This window comes from Rattus norvegicus, chromosome 1, assembly GCF_036323735.1.
Source record: "Rattus norvegicus strain BN/NHsdMcwi chromosome 1, GRCr8, whole genome shotgun sequence".
NCBI classification, from domain to species: Eukaryota; Metazoa; Chordata; class Mammalia; order Rodentia; family Muridae; genus Rattus; species Rattus norvegicus.
In genome coordinates, this window is record NC_086019.1 from 241145799 (window position 1) to 241172790 (window position 26992).

General features: G+C 43.9%; 2 protein-coding genes across 10 annotated transcripts in view; one reads left to right on the forward strand and one right to left on the reverse strand.

Annotated features, from left to right (window-relative positions):
• Stambpl1 (STAM binding protein-like 1) overlaps window positions 1–12427 on the forward strand; it is a 62531-nt gene extending 50104 nt beyond the window's left edge. For 8 of the 9 annotated variants that reach the window (XM_006231297.5, XM_006231299.5, XM_039091054.2 and 5 more), the window contains 8 exons: window positions 1821–1896; window positions 2905–3000; window positions 4016–4373; window positions 5222–5346; window positions 6470–6607; window positions 10804–10916; window positions 11569–11668; window positions 12102–12427. In XM_006231297.5, the coding sequence (XP_006231359.1) occupies window positions 1821–1896; window positions 2905–3000; window positions 4016–4373; window positions 5222–5346; window positions 6470–6607; window positions 10804–10916; window positions 11569–11668; window positions 12102–12158 (1063 nt within the window). In that variant the 3' untranslated portion in view covers window positions 12159–12427. Of the gene's footprint in view, window positions 1–1820; window positions 1897–2904; window positions 3001–4015; window positions 4374–5221; window positions 5347–6428; window positions 6608–10803; window positions 10917–11568; window positions 11669–12101 lie in introns of those variants that run through there. The other variant, XM_039091083.2, reaches the window with a different exon arrangement.
• Window positions 12428–13924: 1497 nt separating this feature from the next.
• Acta2 (actin alpha 2, smooth muscle) lies at window positions 13925–26705 on the reverse strand. Its single transcript, NM_031004.2, has 9 exons — window positions 26672–26705; window positions 23771–23922; window positions 23180–23308; window positions 20625–20735; window positions 18938–19022; window positions 18365–18526; window positions 17255–17446; window positions 15734–15915; window positions 13925–14272 (listed from the first exon to the last, which is right to left on the reverse strand). Exons 2-9 carry the CDS (start codon window positions 23897–23899, stop codon window positions 14129–14131), a joined length of 1134 nt encoding a protein of 377 aa, NP_112266.1. The 5' UTR covers window positions 23900–23922; window positions 26672–26705; the 3' UTR covers window positions 13925–14128.
• Between the last annotated feature and the right edge of the window lie 287 nt (window positions 26706–26992).

A 26992-nucleotide genomic window follows, 5' to 3' on the forward strand; every position in this document is an offset into this window, starting at 1 on the left:
CCCTGAGGAATGAGAGGAAGGTCTGGGAGGGGTTGAGACTTTCAACAGTCAGAGGAACCTGTCTCATTCTTCGCAACTATAGCTTCACCTCTCATGCCATTTTTCCTCCCATAGGAACACGAGCTTTCTGACAGCAGCCAGATTACTCCACTAAAGCACTCAACCTGTGCTTCTCAACCCTTCAGGGCGTCAAATGCTCATTTCACACAGGTTGCCCAAGACTATTAGAAAACACAGCTATTTTCATTATGATTCATAACAGTAGCAAACCGTTACATTATAAGGTAGCAACAAAATAATGCTATGGTTGGGGGTCACCAGGACATGATGAACGCCAATATTGGGAAGGTTGAGAACGAGTGTTCTACAGCATGCGGACTCTGCCATCAGTATTTTTAAAATTCGATTTGAGGGGTCAAGAGTAGGGAAGCAAAGGAAAGACATGATTTCTAGAGAGCATACCCCAGTCCATTTCATATAGAATCGATCAACTTGTTCTGAGAAGGTATTTGTGCTAACCGCTTTCCTTTAGTTTCTGCAAGTCTTAGCTGCCCCATGTCAGAAAGGGAAGGTATGCTCATGTTTAAGTGTCACCTAGAACCCTGTTGTCAGGTGAAATAAAATGAATTTGTCTGTGTGGTTGGAAGTGTCAGAATCACCAGCCGTATTAGATGATCTACACCCCACCACGATCTATTAAGAAAAAGCGAGTCCTTTGTTTTGTAAATCTCTACTGATCACTTATTCTGGGCCATTACAGTTCTTCATGCCAGGGATACATCATAGAATAAGGAAGAGAAACTTGTACCCCTGCAGAATTGTTAGCTTCACTTTCCCTGGGAGCAGTGCACCTGTTTTGCATGCTTTTCTCTTCACCTCTGCTGAGTCTTTTTCCTCCAGAGTGTGGTGAGAAATGACTTCCATTTAACATGTCAACTAGTCATCCTGTTGCTGTCTCTCTTAGCTATGAATCTTCAGCTATGAGCTTTTATAAACACAGGACAGTGGTGCTGACTCATGGGTAGTTGTTTGAGTCCTTTTAGGGATTAAAGAGATTTATACCCATTGTTCCAAAATCTTGCACATAACTAAGACCGTGCCCGGGGGGACAGTTCAAGTACCCAGGATCCAAGAAAGACTAGAGTATGAAGGGAGTGTGAAGAGAGTATGTGGAAATCCTGACCTTAACCCTTGTCTTAGTTTGCTTTCTGTTGCTTTGATAAAGGCCATAACGAAAAGTAACTTGAGGAGGAAAGGGTTATTATTTCAGCAGTCCAATCACAGTCCATCATGAAGGGAAGTTAAGGCAAGAACTAAGGGTGGAAATCTAGATGCAATAACTGAAATAGAAGCCATGGGGGAACCCCGCTTACTAGTTTATTCCTCATGGCTTGCTCAGCTTGGTTTCTTATACAATCTAGGACAAACTGCCTAGGAATAGCACCACCCATAGTGGACTGTACCTTCCCACATGGATCATTCATCAAGTACAAGTCCCCCAGAGTTGTCTAAAGGCCAATCCAAAGGAGGCATTTTCTCAGTTGAGCTTGTGTCAAATGAATAAAACATTAGCCAGCACACCTAAATGAATACTTTGTTTAGTGAAAGTACTTGTTTACCTAGAATAATAGTCATACTAACCCTTAGAAAGAGGGTGGGTGTAAAGACCATAGTTAAATAAAAAGTTATCGAGTGGATATTTTGTCCCAAAAAGAATGCTTGTTAGAAAGTTACTGATTTTATATATATATATATATATATATATATATATATATTTGCTTTTCTCACAGGATGCTAATGCGTATTGTCTCTTTCTCTAGATTATTTGTAGAAAAACTTCCCAGCCATCGAGATTACCAGCAGTGTGCAGTTCCCGAGAAGCAGGACATCATGAAGGTACACTGGACTGATTCTTCACTGTGAGATCAAATGACGCTAAGTATTCATTATTAATTCACAGCTCCCTTTCAAGCTTGCCCTGCCCTCTGGAGAGTGTAAACACAAGAACCCCATGCCATCAAACATGGCATTCTGATTCCTCCCTAAGCTATCTAATGATTATGACTGTGTGCGTTCAAAATGTGCAACTGACATTAGAAATGATGAGAGAGAGAGAGAGAGAGAGAGAGAGAGAGAGAGAGAGAGAGAGAGAACGCGCTACATCAACCTATGATGTGAAGAAGGAATTACCTTACAATTCCTCCCAGAGACTGAGAGACTGGTTGTTTCCCTGGGCTTACTTGAAGCAGCCATTAGCTGCCTTTGATTACTCTCCGCTAAAGAGTACCGGTCTTACCAGGCTTTTGCTTCCTTTCCTCCAGAAGGGAGGGTATGATTGGACTCTCCAGTGTCCTAGGTTCTCCTGCCATTAAGAACCAATGAAGAAGTTGTTTGAGATTCTGGCTCCCTCAGCACTTTCTAGGGATGTGAATTCAGTAGATCTGAGAATAGGACTTAGAATATGAATTGTTATAAAAGTTTCCTCAGCTGCTTTTTGTATCTGACACCCTTACCCACTACGTACACCTTAATACTCCTTGTAACACCAATGTTAAGTGATTTAAATATGCAATGTGTAATTCGATTGGCCCTAACTAACTAGTAGAATGGAGATCATATATAGGAACACACACACACACACACACAGAGACACACAGAGACACAGATACACACACACACACACAGAGACACACAGAGACACAGATACACACACACACACACACACACACACACACACATACACAGTTTATTTTCCTTCATTCATAAAAGCTGTATTTTGGAATCCTAGAATAGATTTATTTTTCTGAGATCCTATACATTCTAGCCATTTTGCTTTCTCTTCTGATGCTCTACAAGAGTATACTGGAAACCTCACTAATCGGTATGTGTATATGTTTTTGAAAGAAACTGAAGGAGATTGCGTTCCCAAGGACGGACGAATTGAAAACGGACCTGCTAAGGAAATATAACATAGAATACCAAGAGTATTTACAAAGTAAAGTAAGTTCAGTTGGCACGTTTATTTCTTCACTGTTTTCTGCGAACTATTTTTTTAAAATATCATTTGTGCCTGAGCTTTTGAAATGTATACATTTAAATTAAAAATTAAAGATGCGATGATGTAAAACTAATAAAACATTCATCCGGGTGTTCTGGTTAAGCATGTGCTCTAAGGATGTGGTGTCTTCATCTCCTAAAACATCTAATAAAGCAGTGCATCAGGAAATAGATTTTGTACCGTGATTTAAATAGAGCTTCCGACCATATTGCCAATGTAACCTTGAGCCAGATGGCTGATACATTTTTTTTTCAGATGAACAGAAGCAGCAGAAAGTAGAGCAGAGCATGATTTTTGATGTATATAATTAAGTAGGACTTGGAAATGGGACTCTAGTTCTTCAATAGCACAGTCGACGTTCCATCAAGATTGAACAGCTAATCACGTGCATAATCGGAGTTCCAATGGATTCTTTATTTCTGAAGTTTTATTGCATAGTGGAAGGAAACTAGAGGGCATTGAGAGGAGAGTTTAACTAGTAAAATCTATGGCATTCTCAATTCCACGATGCAAATCCTTATGGTGTGTGAGATTATTAGACATGTGTTACTTTAGATGATATTCAATAACTCTCTTAGTTCTTAATGTGACCCACCCAGCCCCTAATAATTGAGGTTAAAACCCTATGGATATTTTTTATCAGCTTTAGCACAATTACTGAGGGGAATCAGACCTAATCTATTTTACTATATGCTAGGCTATTAATTCCCAAGTGTGCATTCCCTAAATATTTGCTGTTTGAGTCTCACTCAGGTTATTTCTGCTCCTTCAGTCTTTCCTCAGGAGGCATTTTACTCAGCCAAGTGCTCCTAGTTCATCACCCCAATGGAGACCTCCTTGTTCTCTCTTCCCTCCCTCTCTTCCCTCTCCCTCTCCCTCTGCCTGAGGACTGAAACTATCTACTTGACGTTTTTGTCTCAGAAAACTAACATTTATTTTTCCTTTCAACCATCTTAGAACAAATATAAAGCCGAAATTCTCAAAAAGTTGGAACATCAGAGACTGATAGAGGCAGAGCGCCAGCGAATCGCTCAGATGCGCCAGCAGCAGCTGGAGTCTGAACAGTTCCTGTTTTTCGAAGATCAACTCAAGAAGCAGGAGTTGGCTCGGGGCCAGACTCGAGGTCAGGACTCTCTGGTGCTGTCTGAGCAGACTGACGGAAGTGGGCTGTCCTGTTTTTCCACCCACCAGAACAATTCACTGAGGAACGTATTTGCAGACCATCCTCAGAAAAGTGATGTTTGCGATCTCGCTAACTACTCTCCTCCAGTGAACAGGGCCCTAAAGCCAGCGGCCACCCTGAGTGCTGTTCAGAGTAAGTGATGTAGGATCCAACCCGGGTAACTTGGTTATAGAGCAATCATAGTTTGATACTTAGTGGAGATTTTGAATGAGGAGTCCAAGTATTTATTTTCTCTCTTTGGGTCTTACTTGAGACATGTATACATGTTAAAGGGAAACACTGGAAAGGAAAGAAAATAATGAAAAATTGGTTGCCAAGACACTTCAGCATTTAACGTCAGCCTGAGCTGGTAGGGGCTCAGTTCCATCAACAGCTAAGCTGTGAATAGCGGGGCTTCACACCAGCACTGAGTGGTGTCACGCACTGCTATATCGGCTCTATGAAGTTTCCCAAATCCGAATTCCCAAGAGGCAATTCTTTACACAGAGGCACTTGTTGAAGAGATTTGGTAGGCAGCCATCGTGCATGCTACATTACTAGCAATTGTTTTTTAAAAAAGTGCTTTTGTCTACTGATCAATCGCAGTATGATACAAGGTAGCATGGAGCATGCACAATAAGGAGTTTTCATCCTGTGTCTTACAGGGATGTGTGAACTGTGGCCTGTGGGGTCTTGGCTTATTTATGGTATGCAGAGAGAAAACTCACAAATGCAAGAGTTGTTGCAGAGGCCGACTGTGTAATAGTGCTGACTCTATAAACTTTCTCATAGGCTTAATTTGTATATGAGATGTGAGAAGGTTTACCCTCCTTCTAACCAATGTTGACATTCAAGAGATTTGATTTTCCTTTTTAAACTAACTGTGGGAAGTGAGACGCCAAGTAGTTTCAGTGTTGAAATCTGTACTTTAGCTGCTCGCTGAAATTCGAAAGGGCAAGACCCAAGACTTGTTTTTAGCGTGTTTCTCCTTTCTGTCTTAGATTTAGTGGTTGAAGGACTGAGGTGTGTAGTTTTGTCAAGAGATCTTTGCCACAAATTTCTGCTGCTGGCTGACTCTAACACAGTGAGAGGAATAGAAACCTGTGGGATCCTCTGTGGAAAACTGGTACGGTCTTACTTCATCTTCAACAGGATGCTTTGAGCAGTGCTGGCGTCCCTCCGATAAGAAGAGGGTAGATGGGGGAGGGTAAATGTTATGAAGTTCATATTAACATATTAAACTACTGACATTATTCATGGATTCAGCATTACAAAAGAATGAACTCAGGCTGGAGACATGGCTCAGTGGTTAAGAGCACAGACTGCTCTTCCTGAGGTCCTGAGTTCAATTCCCAGCAACCACATGGTGGCTCACAACCATCTGTAATGGGATCTGATGCCCTCTTCTGGTGTGTCTGAAGACAGCAACAGTGTGCTCAGATAAAAAAAAAATGAACTCTAAAATTTCAGAAACACCATAAAACACTGTAAACAAACTATTTAGAAACAAACTATTTAGAAAAATGGTAGATTACAAGACAAGACATACACAATAGTGCAGGCAAGATGTAGGGAATAGTACTCAACATGTCGGAAGGCCGAGGCCAGAGACAGGACGGTGCTTTAGAAGAGTGGGAAGGCCTCAGGCATGGAGGAGGACAGCATCTCACAGCCCAGTGACCTAAAACTCTCCTCTTTACTTCAAGACCCTTTCTTTCCCACACTTAACCTTTTCCCCAAGGAGAGCGATATGTTTCTTCTTAATTATAAAAACCACATTGTTTTAATTTTAGAAGACACTGGCGACTCTTAGAGGAAAGTCCCAATTCTTTCATAATCACATACAATTAATAGAAACAAGACATTAATCCCTACAATTCATTGGAATACCATTTAGTAACATCACACGTTTGTGAAATTAGTCTGTCTCTCTAAAGGAACCCGGCCTTGCAGTGTGAAGACATTTTCCATTGTAGGTCAAGTATGCCATGACATCATTTGTTAGCTATACATCCAGGACCCATTGCTCTCCCAGATACTAATTCCTTTGTAGTTTCTACAGTAGCAATGGGTTTCAAGCCCCAAATAATAGATGTCCAAAACTTTTAGTAAAGTCAAGTTTTCTGCTTGTTTTTGAATTATGCGAGGGTGTAGTTAGGGGGTGGTACAAGTGGTGAGGTCTGCTAGCTGATGACGTCCTGCTCACAGGTCTCTTCTGTCAGAGGCTTGTAACTTTGCTTGTCTTCTAGACACATAATGAATTCACCATTACTCATGTGGTGGTGCCAAAGCAGTCTGCTGGCCCAGACTATTGCGACGTGGAGAATGTAGAAGAATTATTCAGTGTTCAGGATCAACATGGTCTCCTCACGCTGGGATGGATTCACGTATGTTTGGCCTTCTCGGTTTCCATTATATGGTGTGTTGTTTTCTTCACATAGGAATTTGGGTTGATTTAAATAGTTTCTTGTTTTTATATTTTATATTAGCAAAGCAAGTTATTCGTTGCCAAGCTGTGTATGAAATCTGTCACATTTGGGATCGAAAGGGGTTTTCTAAACTTGTGTGTTTCACTCGGAATCAAGAAAGGAAACACATAACGTAGGTCTTACTTTGACAGGTTCAGATAATCCAAGGGATTAGAGTTAGCCTTAGCTAAATTCTTAACTGTGTAATAATCTCCTTTCCTTTTCTATGGGTCTAAATTAGATTATAAACCTTTTCCAGATGGCTCTTCGTTTAAAGAATGTTTGTGTGTACCAAAAAGGATCCACACATGACAGTGCCCTGCCCTACAGAGCAGAAATGTATTCATAAAATGGCTGAGGATTTACACAAATGGCTAGGGCCAAAATAATGAGTTCTGACATCTTCCAGGCCACTGTAGGTGTGACACTGGGCTTACACATCCAATAGATGTGAGTTTCATAAATGTCAGCTCTATTAAGGGTTCATGGTCAGTGCATTGACAAGCAAGGTTAATTGTGACGGCAGCTTCACCCTCCATGAAGTAGGAACCATAATTGTAGGAACCTGTAACTTCACGTAATGCTCAGTGCTAAATGAACGAATGTCAGTGAATTTCTCAACATTTTCTAGAGGCTTGGAAAAACTATGATGTGTTATTAATGAAGGTGCTCTATTTTTTTTCCTATGGTTCAAGTTATCTAGGAGATTTTCTTTTTATTTAGTTATACACAGCTCAGTCTGGGGACTGTGTTTGTTTATGTATCTGTAGTAAAATGTCTGAGAGTAGATAATTTATACAGAAAAGAGGTTTCAGTCTTACTGTTCTAGGGACTGGGAGGGACATCAAAGCGGTGGCACTGGTGTCCAGTGAGGGCTGCTTTCCAAGACAACAGCTTCTTGCTCTACCCTTGCATGGTGGAAGGTGGAGGATTAAGAGAGCAGTCCCCTTACCCTGACTCCCTTAGGCTGGGCTGCTGTTAATCATCTCCTAAAACCTGTGGTTTCTACTACCGTCTCTTCAGTTAGGTTCCCCTATAGAAGGTCAAAGGGACATCATCATCAGTTTGATGACAGCAGTAACAAGCCATCTCCCTAACAAGGGGTGGAGGCCAAAGTCCCAGCACACAGCCTGGGTGTCTGAAATAGTCTGGAAAGAATGAGCAGGAATTGCTTTGCATTTTGTCTGTACAAAAGGGTTGGGTGGGAGCAGTGTGGGCACACCTGCATGCACGCTCGCACACACACACACACACACACACACACACACACACACTCACACTAGCTAAGAGTTATTGCAATATGATTTAGGAAGGTGAGGGAGACGTCACTCTAGTTCCATCCTTGGGTCCCTCTATCCCCATAATCCTGACTGTTAACTCCTTATTTTCATGTTTTCTCGTTGATTGAGTGAAGCTAATCAGTTGAGAGAAGCCAATGAGTGTGTTGATTTGATGTTATCAGTAGGGGAGACACAACTGGAAAGCCCTCTGAAAAGTACGAACTGCCCCTCAACTTCGAGAATTTATTTGTAAAAAGGAGCAGCAAAACTTTCTAACCGTCTATTTGGTTTATTTAATAGTAAATACTATGCCTTCCTGCTGGATTTAAATTGCTGTTTTAACATATTGAGCCTAATAGAATGTATGTAGGATGTATTTTAAAGCAGAATAAACTACAGCACAGAAGGCCTGGGGAATGGGTCAGTTGGTACAAGTACTTGCTGTGCAAAAGAACGAGGACCTGAGTTCAGAACCACAGTCCCTACCTAAAAAGCTGGGAGCTGCAGCATGAACCTAGATCCCAGCACTGAGGAGACAGAGACAGGCAGATCATTGGCAACTGTTAGCCAGCCAACCCAAACATGTGAGTGAGCTCCAGGTTCAGTGGGGGAAACTGACTCAGAAAATCATGTGGAGAGCAATAAAGGGATACACTTGATACTGACCTTTGTCCTTTATATGCATGCACACACATAAATATGCACATGTACCACTGTAACACACATGCATACATGCATGCACACACACATAAATATGTACATGTACCACTGTATCATATGTACACACATACACATACATAAATATGTACATGTACCATTGTATTACACATGCATACATGCGTGCATGTACACACATCATACATACACACATGCGCCCATACACAAGCTATACAAAGGAAATTATAACAAACTAAAAGTAGTAGTTTTAAAATTACATATGCAGTCTAGCCAGTGTTCTCCTTGATAAACAATTCCCAAATTAGAATGAAAAGTTTCCCTAAGATGGGCTGTGTCTGTTACATATGCTTGCTGAATTTAAGTTGTTTAAGTAACAGATTTGTTAATGTTCTATATGTCAAGGTTTCTGTGTAGCCTTGGAGCTCACTTTTACTGTATCAAGCTGTTGGAGTTGAATGAAAATACACAAATATTACATTTCTAAGTTCCAGGGAAATTGTGTTGGTTTTTACAGCAACCAACCCCAGGTCTAGATCCTCCATATAAACTCTCATCATCAGGGAGAAGGTCAGAATCTAGATCTGGCAGACACCTAGGTTTGAATTTTGAATGTCTTGGCTTGACTGACTCTTGAGACTTCTAGAAGTCACTGTGCTGTTTGTCTCAGTCATTTCCTTGTCTAGAACGGGAGTTGGAGACAACGACAGCACAGACCTTAGTGAGAACTCTGTCATAATTCATGGGAGGTGATTAGTTTCCTGCCCAGTACTTTATTCCTTTGTACTCAATGGCATTTACTGCTGCTGTTACCACCACCATCACCACCAGCACCACCACCATCATCACCACCACCATCATCACCACCATCACCACCACCAACAACACCACCACCACCACCACCACCACACCACCACCACCATTTTCCTTTGCAATGGTAGCGCCATGCTCCCCATGAACATAGAGACGGTTCTTAGAGGCAGAAATGAAGGACACAGGTGCTTACAGGGAGCATTCAGTCTGAAATACAGTGGTAGGCAGAGTAACTTTTCTATTAACAACCTGCTTGCTGCCCTCATGGCACCAATGGTTCCCCAGAATATATCTTTCATTCTGCCACGGCACACCAAGCTCTATTTTACTCACAGACGGCGTTCTGTGGCAGAGGAGAGGCTGTCACGTCCTCTTGCTCGTTCCTCTATGAAATCTTTGCATTTTGACACTTAGCCTACTGCGAATGTGGCTCTATGGCAGAGTGAATGCTTAGTATAGACAGGATTTGGTTTCCTCTTCTCTCTCTCTCTCTCTCTCTCTCTCTCTCTCTCTCTCTCCTTCCCTCCCTCCCTCCCTCCCTCCCTCCCTCTCTTCTCTCCTCTCCTCTCCTCTCCTCTTCTCTTCTCTTCTCTTCTCTTCTCTTCTCTTCCCCCCCCTCTCTCTCTGTGCATTTTCAGCCACTAAGCCTGATGGGTCTCAAACATCTTTGGCAACTTGGAGGCCCCCTCCCCCGTTCATAAGGATGACGAGAGGTAGACAGTCTCAGGAGTGTGCTATGTTTGGTTCTAAAAGAATACAAAGGAGTCGTTAAGATTGGCTTTCATCCTCCCTTGTATGAGATCCTTGTATGTGGACTGAGATAGTAAGACTCTTAACTCGTTAGATTAATGGAGGATCTAGTTAAAGCCTCTTGTGAGTAGAGGTATCTTACTCTTTCCCACAAGGAAAGCACATACACTCCTAGGAACTTTGTCTCTTAAGTCAGTTATTTCAAGCCAACAAGAGTATTGTAGGAAAAGAAGAATTCTGTTGGCTGCCCCCAATTAATTTTTATAGTTATTATTTTTTATTTTTTGTTATTATTATTACTATTATTGTTGTTGTTGTTGTTGTTATTGGTGGTGGTGGTGGTGTGTGCAAGTGCAGGTGTCCAGGAGCCATGGCACACATGTACAAGTCAGAGGGAGTTACTCCCCTACCCCCCACCATAGGTTTCAGGGATCAAAGCCTGATGATTTCCCAGCAAGCGATTTTGCCCACTGAGCCATCCCACCAGCCCTCACCGAAACATGTTTTTCATGTGCATTTGCTTAGTGAAAGTTACAGGAGAAGTTCTGAGCGAAGTCCAGCCTTCCCTAATGAGACTGTCTTCTTTCCCCTCTGCAGACACACCCCACGCAAACGGCATTCCTGTCCAGTGTGGATCTCCACACTCACTGCTCCTATCAGCTTATGTTGCCAGAGGCCATTGCCATCGTGTGTTCCCCAAAGCATAAAGAGTAAGTGGAAGAAGAAAGCTCTCCAGAGTCCGCCCTACTTGGATCGCAGGCCCTTGTCTGCAACATTGTAACTCTCCCCAAGCAACAAGTTTAGTCCTTTGTTCCTGTGTTACAGATCTTTTAAGACAGGAGTGGCTTTTCATTTTCTGGAGAGTTTGGCTTACAAAGTAATTATAGTCTTCAGAATCAACTCGATGTCTACAGAGACTTAGTCTACCTGAAAGTTGTTGGGTACTTGACCGCTATGACCCCAGCCTCTTCATCCTTCTTAGTTACCTATCTTGGCGTGACAGGAAGAAGACATTAGGTGATAGTTTCTATAATATGTTTATCGTAGTGTCTGACACCGCCATGTACCTGGTGGTTGACATAAAGAACACTAACATTACAGGAATTAGAACTGTCTGATCGGGTGGAGGACACATATAGGACCTCTCATATAAGGCTTCAATAGTTTAGCTACCTGTTCCTTTGGGGTCCTCTAGATATTTGGGGATCAATGTTTCTAAAGTTTGTCACGGCCAAACTAGTTGTGAAAATCTGGGGGAGTTCCTAGTGTGTGTCTTCTTCCTCGTCCTGTTTGAGGAAGGTGTGTGTTTATGTCTTCCCTGATGGTCCTTAATTCTGTGCTTCTTTTCACCCTCTTATTCAGCACCGGCATTTTCAGGCTCACCAACGCTGGCATGCTTGAGGTTTCTACTTGCAAGAAGAAGGGTTTCCATCCTCACACCAAGGACCCCAAGCTGTTCAGTGTGAGTAGACATCATGGATGATGGTTGTTGTGTGTCATCATCATCATTACCACCATCATCACCATCACCACCACCACCATCATCATCATTGTCATCATCATCATTGAGACAGGGTCTTTCTATGTGGCCTCTACACAGCACACTGCCCTCAAAGTCAGAGGCCCACCTTCCTCTGCCTCCTAAGAGCTATGCTTAAAGGTGCACTCCGCCATGACTGGCTCAACAGCAGCGACGATCTCCACGGTGTTCAGTGTAAACAGGCAGCACAAATTGTTCTCATAGATGTTTCCGTTATGTTGACCCTAACCAAAGTCAGAAATCAGGATAAGTTTCAGAAAAAAAAAAGCGAAGAAATCTCTATCCCTTCCCAAAAGAAAACCACACCGTAAACATTATTATGTGACGTGGTTTTGTCTTGTTTTTTCTTTTCTAGATATGCAGCCATGTGTTAGTGAAAGACATAAAGACAACTGTGTTGGACCTGAGGTGACATGTCCGAAATGTAAGACCATCTGTACTGGACACCTGCCAGGGACATGTGTGGCTGCCGAATTTCTTATGATGTTTTCAGAAGTGACCGATATTTTATATTTATATATTTTAGACCAGAACTTTGATATTTATTGTTCTTGCACATTTTGAAGTTTCCTTTTTTTTGGGGGTGGGGGGGTGTGTCTCAAAAGAGACCACATGGTGTTCAGTCTATACCTGTGAATATACCCAAATGATGCCATCAGAAATAAATTGTGCTGCAGATAACAAGATGTCCGGTTGTCAAATTTATAGTCAGATTGACTTATTTTATTTCATATGTTTGACTGTTTTGCTTCCATGTCTATATGTGTACCACATGCGTGCCCGGTGCCAACAAACGTCAGAAGAGGGATTTGGGTCCCCCGGGACCCGATTCACAGCCAACCACTTGTAAGCCACCATGTGGGTACTAGGGATTGAGGCCGGGTCTTCTGCAAGAGCAGCAAGTGTTCTTAACCACAGAGCCAACTCTCCAGCCTCAATGTGTCTGGTATTAAAAACACACACACACACACACACACAAAACCCCAAAAGCAACCTAACAAAAACAAATAAACCTCTGTAGTTCCCAATCTGATAGGCAAGGGGGCTGTTGAAGTCGTTAGCTTCCCTTGAAGGAATCAGAGAAAGGACTGGAAGAGCTTGAAGGGGCTCGAGACCCCATATGAACAACAATGCCAAGCAACCAGAGCTTCCAGGGACTAAGCCACTACCTAAAGACTATACATGGACTGACCCTGGGCTCCGACCTCATAGGTAGCAATGAATATCCTAGTAAGAGCACCAGTGGAAGGGGAAGCCCTGGGTCCTGCTAAGACTGAACCCCCAGTGAACGTGAATGTTGGGGGGAGGGTGGTAATGGGGGGAAGATGGGGAGGGGAACACCCATAGAGAAGGGGAGGGGTCAGGGGGATGTTGGCCTGGAAACCTGGAAAGGGAATAACAATTGAAATGTAAATAAGAAATACCTAAGTTAATAAAGATGGAGAAAAAAAGTAGAAAGAAAAAAAAAAAAGAAAGTAACTACATTTCTTGGACACCCTTACCTGTGAGAGTCTTGTGTATGATGTGTGGTATGACCAGTCCTTGGAGAGTACTGCCATTTTTCCTTCCCTTTAATGTAAATATATCCACTGCAGTTTTTTTTTTTCAGAGACAAGTATTGGTCAAAGGAAGAGAAAGCAATGATCCAGGTACATAGTGAGACTTTTAAAGTAGTTTCTTGGGTTTTAAATGACACGTTCTTCTTAAAAACAAACTAAAAAATTATACTTTCTTAAATATGCCAAGTTTGATGTACATTAGTTAAAGTTAAATAATATGCAAGACTTGATGCAAATTAAAAGCCACACATGCATACCTGTGCGTGTGTGTATGCTTTAATATAAAAGAGGTAATTTTAATAAAACCATGTTGCTTGCCAAATTGTAAACACATGTATAATTGTTTTTACTTATCCGGTCACCTATATGTATAAAGTAAAATAGTCACTGTAGTGTAGATTTCTCCTATTGGTACTAATATATATTATTATATATAATCTATATATGTCCTATGCACTCTCAACTGCACCCTGTTTACATCGTTTAAGTGGGGCTTCCTCTGATGAAGTGATGTATATGTTGCCTGGGAATTTATTCTAATTGTGTCATATCTTTTCCTAACCACTAGAGGGAGGCGTCCTATAATAAGTGATTCTCACCTAACAGAAACACAACTGAATCAGGGTTGACAGGCCAGGGCTAGAAGGGTAGCACATGTCTGATTTATTAAAAAAAAACACACGAGTAACAAATCAAAGCTTTAGGTAGGAATGATTTGGAAAAGAACTGAAGGCGCTGATCCACAAAACATTCACAGTTGTGTGCTAGAGACAGAGCGGGGGCGGGGCGGGGGTGGGGGCGGGGCGGAGGGTGGGGGCGTGACTTAGAAGCATTTGCGGTGGACAATGGAGGGGCCAGCTTCGTCATACTCCTGTTTGCTGATCCACATCTGCTGGAAGGTAGATAGAGAAGCCAGGATGGAGCCGCCGATCCAGACAGAATATTTGCGTTCTGGAGGAGCAATAATCTGTCAGGGTAAGAAAGGAAGAACATTAGTGCCTGGCGGAAGAGCCTTGTGCCGGCCCTTACTGGAGATCAAGGGCATTCTGATCTGTGAGGGGATGGGTTTGAAGAAGCTGGAGTCTTTCCTCCGTGGGGCTCATTGATTTTTCTGGGTTTTCCCCATGTAATCTATGCCAAACCATCCCTAAAACCCAGTCTGGCCCTAGAGTCCCTGGGACACCCCTTTGTAAAAACCCTAACAAAAATCTCTGTTTCCAGAGCTGAGCCTAAGGAACTCAGTAGGAGCTGCACATTCTATAGAAGTCCTAGTGTGTGCAGGGACAATCGTTCCAGAACTTGCTGTACAAGTCATTTTCCACCTGATTTAACTGACCACTGCTTTCTGAAGTCCTGACCATAAGCACTGCCCAACACAGAGGGCTCAGAGTTCCCATTCTGGAGTATTCCCTGCTGTGGCTGGCCTTCCTCAGAGTGCAGACCTTACATATCAGACCGTGCTCACTTTTGTCTTGTTTTGATTTTGTTTCGGAAGAGTGCAGAGTACCAAGCAAGGGTATTTTCTGTCACAACTTAAACACAGAGCCGAGCAACAACAAATTCTACTCTACCCTTAGTTTCTTGAGTAGTGGGTGTTCTACTGTATGAAGTGCTTGGAAATGCTAGCCAGGGGTTTACTTTCAGTCTTATCTGCAAGCTCTGGTTCAACATTTCATCTTTTCTTGTTCACCAAGCTCTCATTAAGTTGGCCTTGTGTCAAGGGTTTTACAGCTTACTTAAGTCCTATAATAACTCTGAAGGGTAGGTATCCAGTGATTCTCGAGTTGCAGACAAAGATACTGGCTCAGGGGACTGTCAGTGATAGTCACTAGTGGCAGGTTTAATTTCAAAACTGGCCCTTAGAGGAGTTCTGTTTTGAAGCTACACATTTTTGTTTTTCCACAGTGAGGGCTTTGGTGATCATTTCAGATTTCCAGAACATTGTACAAATAGAGACTCCCTGACCCCACCCAGGCCCATTTTGTGAGTGCATCATCTTGGAGTCCCCAGTTTTTCCTGGGTGTCTTGTTCTTTGACCATACTGGGCCCTTGGGTTTCACATCCATTTCCATTTCAGAAGTCAAGTTTGGAGAATTGAGACTTGCCTAACTCCTTCTAGATGCAGCCTGTCTATTCTCAAACCCCAAGTCAGTAGGATTGGCAGCATGCTCAGCTAGAGGATGGACGGATAGAGATTTTAGCTGTTCTGACATGCATTAAAGGAGTACATGCTCTCCAGCAAGCAGTGGCTCACTCCCTGTACACCTCAGGACAGGACTCCTCAGGGCCTGTTTTAAGGGGTACGTGTTTAAGTCTAACCCACTGTCACCTTGGCCTCATTCTCTTTGCAAAGAACAGAGAGCTTATTAAACTGCCTCGTATGCGTGTGACGGCTCTAAAAATGTCCCTCCTGTTGCTTCCTGAGTACCTTGATCTTCATGGTGCTGGGAGCGAGGGCTGTGATCTCCTTCTGCATCCTGTCAGCAATGCCTGGGTACATGGTAGTGCCCCCCGAGAGGACGTTGTTAGCATAGAGGTCCTTCCTGATGTCAATATCACACTTCATGATGCTGTTATAGGTGGTTTCGTGGATGCCCGCCGACTCCATTCCTGGAAAAGAAACACAGGCCGTGGTCCTTGGATGCTGGGTAAAACTCAGGCTGAGCATAGAAAATCAAGTTGGCCCTAGCAGGCATTGTGAACTAGAAACTACCATTCAAGAGACCCAAGGGCCTTTTTGCACTCCATACCATCCTCCTGCCTCTTGCCTAAAAAAGAAGGTTCAGCTGCAGGGCTTCCAGGGTGAGATTGCAACATGGTAACACCTTGTCTCCAGAGACATTCTGCTATATTTGCCTTGAATAAGGAGCCAGGCCTTCAGATGCCCTGTAAGAGGTAGGGCCAGAGCCGTGGATCGAAGCACCCTGGTCTCTCCACAGCTGTTACTTTGTATCTCCAACACCCAAGGCCGAATGGTGCAACTGTCGACAAAGTGTCTCTCCTATTTGGATGAAGGTTTTTGCTTGTTTTCGGTTTTGTTTTTGTTTTAAACACAGGTCTCCCTATGTATCCTAGGCTGACCTAGAACTTGCTAGACAGGACAAACTGGCCTCAAACTCATAGAGATTTGCCTGCCTTTGCTTCCCTAGTACTGGGATTAAAGTCATGTACTACCATGCCCAGCTGCCAAGGATGCTTTTTATGCAATCTTTATATAGAAATCTTTTTTTAAAAAAGGGGGAGGGGGCTGAGTTTCTTGACTTCTGACAAAGGCTTTTAAAAAACAAACCGCTAGATGGCACCCTCAGCCTTCTTAGAATTGTGATCTAGTTAATAGCAATGCCACCAGCTAATTATTACTTGCTGGCAGTAATAGTTGAATGTTTGTTTTGGACAGGCAGGGGGCTGAGGGCACTGCATGACTCTGCTATAAACCTTCCAAATATCCTAGTGTAAAGAAACTGAGTCTTGGAAAGGTTTAGCGGCTTTCTCAAGCTCGTGAAAATAAAAGTCTCAAGCCTAGGCCCCCAGACTCCAAAGAGGATGACGCTGCAGACCCTATGTGACCCTGCCATGCCAATGTGGACTAGATACTCTCTACTTGTTCTGTTTTCCTCCTCCCTCAGCAACCCTAAACCCCCAACACTCACACCGTCTTCGCCAACCATCCCAGTGCTCCACTCTATCCTAAGCACAGACACCGACACCGTTTAACCTTTGCATTATGTGTGGAGAATGCATCTGTCTTGACGTAGGAGAGTTTTCCACAGAAGACAACTCCTTTCTTGGCTCCCTGTGTCTTCTCATTTTGAAACTGGGACACCACCCCTACTTTAGAACTGCTTCTGTTTTCTGAAGCCCTGGTCCATTTCTACCTGCCAACGGGTATTGAAATGCCAGAGGCTTGACTGGGTACAGAACAGGGAGACCCCCACTCCCCATTGCCTACCAATGAAAGATGGCTGGAAGAGGGTCTCCGGGCAGCGGAAGCGTTCATTCCCGATGGTGATCACCTGCCCATCAGGCAGTTCGTAGCTCTTCTCCAGGGAAGAAGAGGAAGCAGCAGTGGCCATCTCATTTTCAAAGTCCAGAGCGACATAGCACAGCTTCTCCTTGATGTCACGGACGATCTCACGCTCAGCTATCAAACACATACAAATGTGGTACGCATTAGCATTCATACAGGTGTTAAATTCTACCTGTCCCATGTCACTCCTCTGCCGAACCAGCTCCTCAGAGAACTGAGTTGATCTTTGCTGCCCTTCCCAGATAGGTAGCAGCTTGATCTCTGACACATTTCCCCCTTTTCAAAACAAAGCAGTTGCTAGATCGGAACGGCTGCAGTTCCAGCGGTATACGGAGAGAAATGGAAAAGGTGACAAGTACATCTCTCTCTCTTTTACACTTTCTCTACTGTTTGTGTAAATGAAGAAATAAAAAATTACCCAAGTAGTTCTGTGGGTGTGAGTGAGTGTTAGAGGGCTTGGGCTAGCAAATACATGACCTTGGATTTGGCCTCTAGCCGAATAAACAGATAGGATTTTCCACTCTGACATGCCCTCTGAACCGATGTCTAGAGCGACTCTCAAAGAAACTGTCATTACTTTACAATCGCAAAGCAGGAAAACCTCAGCTTTCTCTGTGCGTTGGAGTCAGGCTTCACTGTTGGCTAGGTCTCTAGCACACCAACTCGCTTTTATTAGCTTATTTTTATTGTTTTAAACTTTATTATCGTTATTATTTATATGGGCATGCTTGCGTGTTTGTGTATGCATATGAGTGTGTGTGTGTTTATGTGTGGTTGCACATGTGTGTATGTGTATTTCAGGTGCGCATGTATGGACATCAGAAGGCAACTCTCAGAAATCAGTTCTTTCCTTTCACTGTGGGTTCAGGAATTGCCCTCGGGTTGTAAGGCTTGCACAGCAAATGGTTTTATCAGCTAATCCCCCTCTCTGGCCATTTCATGGCACCAGCATTCCTTCCCCTGAGTCACATGGACAACATAGTGTCTTCCATCCTCCTCTTCCCTCTTCCCTCCTCCTCCCCTGCACCTCACCAGTAGTCACGAAGGAATAGCCACGCTCAGTCAGGATCTTCATGAGGTAGTCGGTGAGATCTCGGCCAGCCAAGTCCAGACGCATGATGGCATGAGGCAGAGCATAGCCCTCATAGATAGGCACGTTGTGAGTCACGCCATCTCCAGAGTCCAGCACAATACCTGGGAGGACAATTAAGCATGACGTAAGTCACCACAGCAGCTGGTGCAGTTACTTTCTCTCACACCAAAGACTGGGGGTGGGGGGGAGCAGTGCTCCCTAAGAGCCTTATATCAAAGGGAAAAAGAAGGCATTTGATGGGGTAGGTAAGATAGGTATTGATGGGATAGGCTTGTGGGGAGACTGAAGAAGAGGGCAGAAGTAGAAAAGTGAGGAGAGGTCCAGGACTGGTTTTGAAAAAGTGAGGGCTTTTTCCTTTTCTTTTTTGGGGGAGTGGGGTGGGATGGGGTGGGACCCTTTCAGTGTGTTCCAATTCACTTGTCAACTGTCACAACCCACAGGTTGTAACCATCAAATCTTACACTTTCTGATGGATTCATTTGATCAAGGTTCTCATTGCCCTGGCCACCTACCAGTTGTACGTCCAGAAGCATAGAGGGACAGCACAGCCTGAATAGCCACATACATGGCAGGGACATTGAAGGTCTCAAACATAATCTGCAAAGGAATCCAAAGGGTTAGGTAAACGAGTCTGTCAGCCTTCCATCGAACACTTAAGAGCACACACCCCTCCCTGATTCAAACCCTCTAGGAAAAATAAATAAATAAATAAATAAATAAATAAATATAAGGCAAGGCAGCTCTGGTCATGTGACAAAGAAAGATGAAGGTAGTACTAATAGTCAACCATCACCTGAGGGGAGGGGGAAGGAGCCAGCGGTATGTGCATAGGACCTTATAAGGTGTGAAGCAGACGGCTACACGTTCCAGTCTTGGTCCTGAATTGACTACAATGTTCACTATGCTGTTCACTTTTTCTTTATTTCTCAAATGTAAAGGGAGAAGGGTTTTGGCTTGAGCTCTTGGGGGAGTCTAAGAGCTATTAACTATATTAAAGACAAAAGAAGTGACAAGATAAAATCCAAGGAACCAATGCTGAGCTTCTCTGGGAATAACCCTGGTTGAGTGAACTGTCTGTGGTTCAGTTTGATCTTTTCCATGGTTTCATGCAATTTGGGGTCAGAGCTAGCCCTAGAACCAGACCCCACCCTGCAGCTCTAGTGGGAGATGCTATGATCCCAGCAGATAAGACCTAAATACAGAATAGAGGGCTACATATAAATGCCAATCCATTGGCCCATGCAATCCAGGGACAAGGTTAAAACCAGAGCTCCCTAGATCTCTCCTACATCAGAAGATGTCCCCAGCCTGCATTTTAATAACATTCTCTACTTTACAAACCAGACAGAATGTCTGTTATTTGCTAAAAATTCATAGTTCTCCATCATGTCTCCACCCTCACACAATTTGCAACATGCTAACCACTGCCCAGAACAGCTAATGTGCTGGTGAGCACACCAGATGCTCTTCCAAGGAGGGGGCCTTGGGCTCTGTGCATTTAATATTCTTAAAGGGGAAAATCCATGGGTCAACTCCAGGTACCACCACTCCTAACTGTGACTTTAGGAAAATCCCATTCTGTAGCTGAGCCTAGGTAGTTGGGACAATAGTTCCTGCTTTAAATCATTAGGACTTAGAGTGCACTTGCAACGCCCTGTGCTCAACCAGGGCCTGTGTGGAACTGACATTAGACGGAACATTTACTACTTCATCCACATCCGAACTCTCTGTAGCCGGTTCGCTGGATGTTCCCTTTCTGTATAGTCTTGGGATTCACATAGATAACAGTGGCAATTGCTATTTGGGTATTTATTATACCAAGCCTCATGATACTCGCATATCATTTTGGCATCATGAGCCTACACCTCTGTCCCTTGAAAAAACAACAAACAAAGAAGCTGGGTCCTAGGAAAAGACTTATCCTGCATTTTGAATGGCCTATGAGACTTTTTAAACCCTAAATATTCTCCCTTCTTAATTAAACCTTTAAACTTGTTTCTTGCTCTCTGAGGCAAAATGATGTCATCTTTGTGCAGCAAGGGTGTGAGCGCTGTCAAGATCCCTGGGCTTTGGGGTTTCCAGGTCCCTCTATTGGCAAACCGCCAGTTCAGGCCTTATGTCTGCCTATTGTGCTACAATGTTATCCTGGTTGCCCTTGCCCCAAATCCATCTGGGTTAGCTCCTGGAGCAAATGTTTACCTGGGTCATTTTCTCCCGGTTGGCCTTAGGGTTCAGCGGCGCCTCCGTTAGCAAGGTCGGATGCTCCTCTGGGGCCACGCGAAGCTCGTTATAGAAGGAGTGGTGCCAGATCTAGAGAGCAGGGTAAAGGTGAATATGAGGATGGTGTGCCGTCGTGGGACGTGGAAGGTCCTATAAAGGGACCGGGATGTGCGGGACAAAACTAGAACCAGGTGAAATGCACAGGACCTTGTCTGCACAGATGCAGAAGCCCAGAGAGTGTGAACACCATACAGAAGACTGTATGTACAGCAACTGTGCAGCAGGATGGTGCAGTGGTCAAGGGCTCTGTAGTCAAGTGTAGGTTCAGACCTCCTCTGGGCAGCCTCCTGTTCCTCAGCAGGAACTTCCAAGTTCCTGTCACAAATTCCTATTGTGAGCCAGCAAGCTCGCAGTTCTTTGGGGCTCTGGTCTCACCGTTGGTAGCAGGAGGAGAGAAATAACCAGTGTAGGCGTCACTGGTTCTTTGTGTGAGTTACCGAAAATGACACTAGGGTAAGTCCTGAGCCCGGTGTCTGGCCTAGAGTAGGCGCTCTCGTTCGTTAGTTACATCGTCATGCCATGTCTTCACCTTAGATTATTCATGGGAAGCTGATTTAGTGTAATACATAAAAGGACGAATGATCATGCATATAAATGACTGAGGCCCACCTGAAAGCCTACTTGCCATCTTTAACGCTTCTAGAGTGTTCTTGGCTGTTTGGGTGGGTATGGGTGTGTGTGTGTGTGTGTGTGTGTGTGTGTGTGTGTGTGTGTGTGTGTGTGCAGGTGGAGAGGTTTCCCCAACTGCTTCCCTCTACATCCTTGCCCCACCCCCACCCCAGGATGGAGAAAGCAACTTCTGCAGGCACAGGCTAGACCTTCCTTTCAGGAGCAGACGTCCCCCCAAAAGCCCGTGCTCACTTGTGTGTACTATATGAATGCATTTTGGACAAAAGTTGCACAACCTCTTTAATCCCCGAATGTCAAGAAGAACACATTGTTATGGAAGGAGCTAAACGTAATTCACCCTTTACAGAAGGGCCATTGCCCACCAGCATCCCAGCATCAGGAATACGAGCTCAACCAGAAGTAAAGGAGCACGGCTCACGACAGTTTACAAGCTAAAAGTAAAGCCAACTGCAAAGGCTTCGTCGAGTTTCTTGGTTTTGGTTTTGTGCTTTCCGGCAAACAAAGGGACACCTGCAAGTCCTGTCACGTGTGGGGGAGGAAGGAAGGGAAGAGCTGAGCAGTTTGGAAAAATCACCTTCTTGATTCCTCATTACGGTAAAGAAGAGTGGGCAACTCATCCTTAATCCCTTTATCTTATTCCAAAGGAAAAGACAATCAACGGGATGAACACCCTACTCTGTAGAACAGAAAGGAAAAAAATGGAGTGCTCACAAACCCTACTCCATCTCTACACTGTGACTACCCAAACAAGCTTCCAAACCCCAATCCCTCCTTCCTTGCTTTTCTCCAGAGCATGCCTTGAATTTAAATGCTAGAATGTGGGTGCATTTTTTCCTCTTTCTATGCCTTTCCAGGATCATCCATGGGGAGACGCTGTCCAGCTCCATAAAGAGACCCCATTGACTCCATGGAGAGACCCCACCCCTCACTGCCCTATGTTGTCTCTGTGATGCAAACTACGGCAACACAAGCCAGACTAACTAAAGGCAAGGGTGGGCAGCGCTTGCAGTGGGAGAAAGGTTTAACTTAATTTCCAATACATTTTAGTAGCAGTATGTGTTGGTTTTACTTTTAATTGATACACGCGAGAGTGTGTGGATGAGTGTATGTGTGTGGGAGGATACAAAAATCTAATAAAGCAGATAAATGAAAACCAGATGTTGCAGTTTTAATATGTTCTGCTGCATTAAAAAAAGACGTCTACTTCTAATTGGCCCTTTGCTTTGCTTTTCTTGTCACTAGAGTTTCTAAAATGCCTAAAAACAAGCTTCATAATCTCTTTTTCCATTGGCTCTTCCACAGTGGTCTGGGAACAAGGGTTTTACTGTGGCACAGAAAGAGAATTTGAGGGTATTCATTTAAAAACTCAGTCACACATGCACGTCAATATGTTCACAGGCATTTGGGAATGAATCACAGTGGTCTCTTTTCAATTATGAAAATTAAAACTGCTCAGGAAAAATTATTATTATTATTATTATTATTATTATTATTATTATTATTATTAACAACAACAACAAACCCTCAAGGATGGATGGGCTGGCTAAGGCCTTCCCAGATTTCTGCCTCTAAATAGCTTGTACTCTGGGGATGCGGGTCCAGTGGGTTTGAGAGAGAATCTATCCCACAGTAACAGAGGACTTCTCTCAGCTACAGAACGGTCTCCCAACCATCAGTTTATAAATACCAACCAGCAAGGGATTTATTTTCAGAAAGAAATAAGTCAAGATTTTTTTCAGTAATAATCCAAGTTAAATATTAACAAGGCACTTGAGCAGGCATGGCCAGCTATGTCCCCCCAGCCGTGCCATGCTGTGGTGCCTTCGGATTCCCAGGGATGGTACCTTTTCCATGTCGTCCCAGTTGGTGATGATGCCGTGTTCTATCGGATACTTCAGGGTCAGGATCCCTCTCTTGCTCTGCGCTTCGTCCCCCACATAGCTGTCCTTTTGGCCCATTCCAACCATCACTCCCTAAAAATGGTTCAACGTAGCACAAGTCAGTTCTTTCCTGAAACTTGTGAGTTAATGATTCCTTTAACAGCTGGTGTGATATAAAGCTACATTTAATAGCAGTGATTCATCTAAGACCAAACTCTATGAGGGTGAGTGACCAGCCAGGGCTTTCTTTTGTCCTAGTTTCTTTCCCCAAAGTGGTGCTGGTATTCACAGGGACAGCTTATAACAACCACAGCTGTGGCTGCCACTCTAATGAGGGTAGTGATCATAGTGACTGTGACCATGCGGGGTTGGGGGGTGGGAATACGTTAGACTTGTACCACTAGGTTATATCCCAGACTATCACAGATCTGTTTTTCCACAAGGTTTTATAAACGCTGGGTAGAAAGCAATACACAATTGTTGGATATGTGTAGACATGGAGGGATCTAGCCTACGGTCCTGTCCTCTCTGTGTTCAGTGCAAGCTATGGCTCACCTGGTGTCTGGGACGTCCCACGATGGATGGGAAAACAGCCCTGGGAGCATCATCACCAGCAAAGCCCGCCTTACAGAGCCCGGAGCCATTGTCACACACCAGAGCTGTGCTGTCTTCCTCTTCACACATAGCTGGAGCAGCTTCTCGAGGTTCTGCAGAGACAGAGGGAGCAGCTACTGCAATGTAGAGCGTTTGGCTGGAGCCTACGGTCACTCCCAACCACAACCAGGGTTCTTGGCCCTGTTGTGTTCTCTCCCCAGATCTCAACTAACACTCTTTATCTTGAAATGCTTTCACCAGGCTGTAAAGCCTTTGATGAGCTGAAACCCTGACTTCCAGGTTAGCACCACAAGCCCTCAGCACAAAGAGCAGGAGCGTCACAGGCTCTTTTAACACTCTCAAGCAGGGCAGAGCATTAGTGTGTGAACAGGCCACAGAGCACAGATGAGAGGTCCTGAGTGGAGAACACAGGTCTATAGGGACATAGTGATTAGCACATGTTAAAGAACTATCTAGTTTTGTTTGTTATCTATATCAAACCAAACTCACTTTTTTTTTTGTAAAATATATTTTTCCCCAAAAAGGTAGATTTTTGAATAATGGGCAGCATATGAGAATGTGAAAATGTTAAAATGTTTGCTCATATTAAATGTTTAAAAGAAAAATCTTTTGTCTCTGAAGACTTTTGTGCTGGTGAGGCATTAGACATGAATCAAGACTGGGCGTGGTGATGTAGACCTGTGATCCTAGCACTTGGGAGGCTGAGGCAGGAGGATCACAAGTTGAAGGCTAGCAAGAGCTACTCTAGTAGAGAATATTGGATTGAAATTTTTGATGGGGGTGTTTGCAATTTTAGGAGTTACAACATTTCCTCATTAATCAAAATCACTGCTAAGCTGAAAATCCAACAGGATGATAATAGCTATTCTTACTTAAGACTGATAAGTTACAGAAAGAAACTTAATATGACCGTAATAAAATGTGAATTGCCCCCCACTCCCTCACCCCCAAAGCTTACTTATTCTCTCCAAGATATTTACTGGGGTTCTTTGGAAGTGGCAAGTATCAGGTTTTATAGATTTTTTTTCTTCCCTGAGTTCTGGTATTTCTTCTAACCTTGACTAACTGAGCACATACTCTTTTGGGCTTAAAATAGCATTTTAAGTAATTGACATTTAAGCTTGTGTTTTCGACAGCTTCAGGGGACATCAAGGGCATTGTACAAGCATTGCTTGTCGATCTCATCATGTGACTATTGTCTTTACCCAGAGATTCTGTTTGTGATTTTGGTTTCCTTTCAAACCCTGCCTCCAAAATCAGAGTGAAATCTTCAATGCCTGGGTTCCCCTCACAAGAACGGAATAATGGGATCTTGGTTGGTTTGCTCTTTCCTCTCTCTACTCTGCCTCTTCTTTCAGACACTGAATTATATTTAGCTTCCTTTCCAGTGGACGATAAAGACTCAGAAGACAGTCTCAAAGCACAGAGAGGCACAGCAGCCAGGTGACTGGCAGAGGCAGCCAGCAGCAAAGGACCAGCAGAGAGTCTACAGGAAGCCTGCTGTCCACACATAGCATCCGGGCTGCAAATGAGATAAACCACTCGGAATTAGGATGCCCTTTGAAAACGGGGAAGGATAACCCACATAAACTGTTGGGCAGGATGACTTAAGGTTGTGCCTTAGTATATTCAGAGAAATAAGCTTCCTAGTTTTTTTTTTAAATGCAAGTAAAAATCACTAATTCAGTAAAGACGTATTTCTACTTCATCCAAAATATCCAGAAAATATGTCTTAATAAGCTTTGAAAGGAGCGTCGTCACTAGAGAAGACGTCGGTGTGTTTCCAGAGGAAACTGCCGCTGTGGTTTGCAACTCTTATCTAACCTGAAGGAGCAGCTCAGTTTGAAGCAGGGAGCATTTCCTAATTAGGTAAAACACACTGGGCTCCAGCGTCCGCTTTTGGAACTGCACCCGAGGCCGGGGAGTTTGGTGCAGCACAGTGGAGCTCATCTTGTGCCAAAAATGAATTGTAAGAGGGGAGGGGAGGGAGGAGGAAAGGACAGTAACCTTCCCAGTTTGTGAGTCTCAAAACGCAAACCATATTTAGTCATGAATCACAAAATGGGAGGAAAATCTTATCGAGAAAACTCCGTTCCCTGCAGAAGCTACCAAGTCCTGAGTGGGGTGGCTCCACAGAGACTCTGCCTAAGGGGCCAGAGGGACACTTGAGGCAGAGAAACGCAAATCAGATCTCCCCGAATGAGACACTTCCTCATTTCCATTTCTTTGCAGAGAGTAGAGGAGCTATGCTTTGCTGCAAATGACCAATGACATAGGTTTGAATCGTAAGGGCACAAGATATACATGTCTACTGTTAGAGCCCCGGAAACCCAGAGGCAACGCAGTCCACTCAGCCAAAACCAGAGCGCAGGCAACCGCGCCAGTTCACTCCTGACATCCACTTCCAGTTAACCCGGCTGTACTCGGTCAGATGGAAAGTCCTCACACTAAGTCTGAACCATAGACAAATCCAAAAGTGTCCAACACCTAAGTAGAAACAAATGTATAATTTACCATAGATGGCTGGACTTCTCCCCTACAGTAGGCTGCGGGATCCGAGCAGTTGGTTTAGTGTAAACAGATTTCACAGATGCCACGCATGAACAAACTTTAATTTCCTCTCCATCTCCTTTGCCAGTAAACCACGATTCATTTTTAGTCCCGTTTAGATACGAAATCATGCAAGCTAAGGAGCTACAATCATTTTAACAGCATAAATCTTTATTCAAAAATTCAAAACATGTGAGTCATTCAGATTACTACAGACAACGTCTGGTTCCACTGGATGATTAAAAAGCCTGGGAAAACTCTAAGTCACATCCCTGGGCTGGGGCCACTTACCCTGATGGCGACTGGCTGGGCTTCTCCACTCTGGGTGGGTGGTGTCTGGGGAGGCTGAATGCTGAAGGGTTATATAGCCCCCTGGTCTGATCCCCTCCCACTCGCTTCCCAAACAAGGAGCAAAGACAGGCTGAAGCTGGCCGTTCACTCTAACACAACCATATAGGGACCTCAGCACAAAACTCTCTAATCTGGGTGGCCAGAGGCCTGGGTCTCTTCCACTGCATTCCTCTGCTCTGCTCTCGAAACAGGAGGCAGTTCAGCTGCTTATGGGGATAAACATCCTGAGCCCTCAGAACAACTGCTCAAATGCCCAGACAC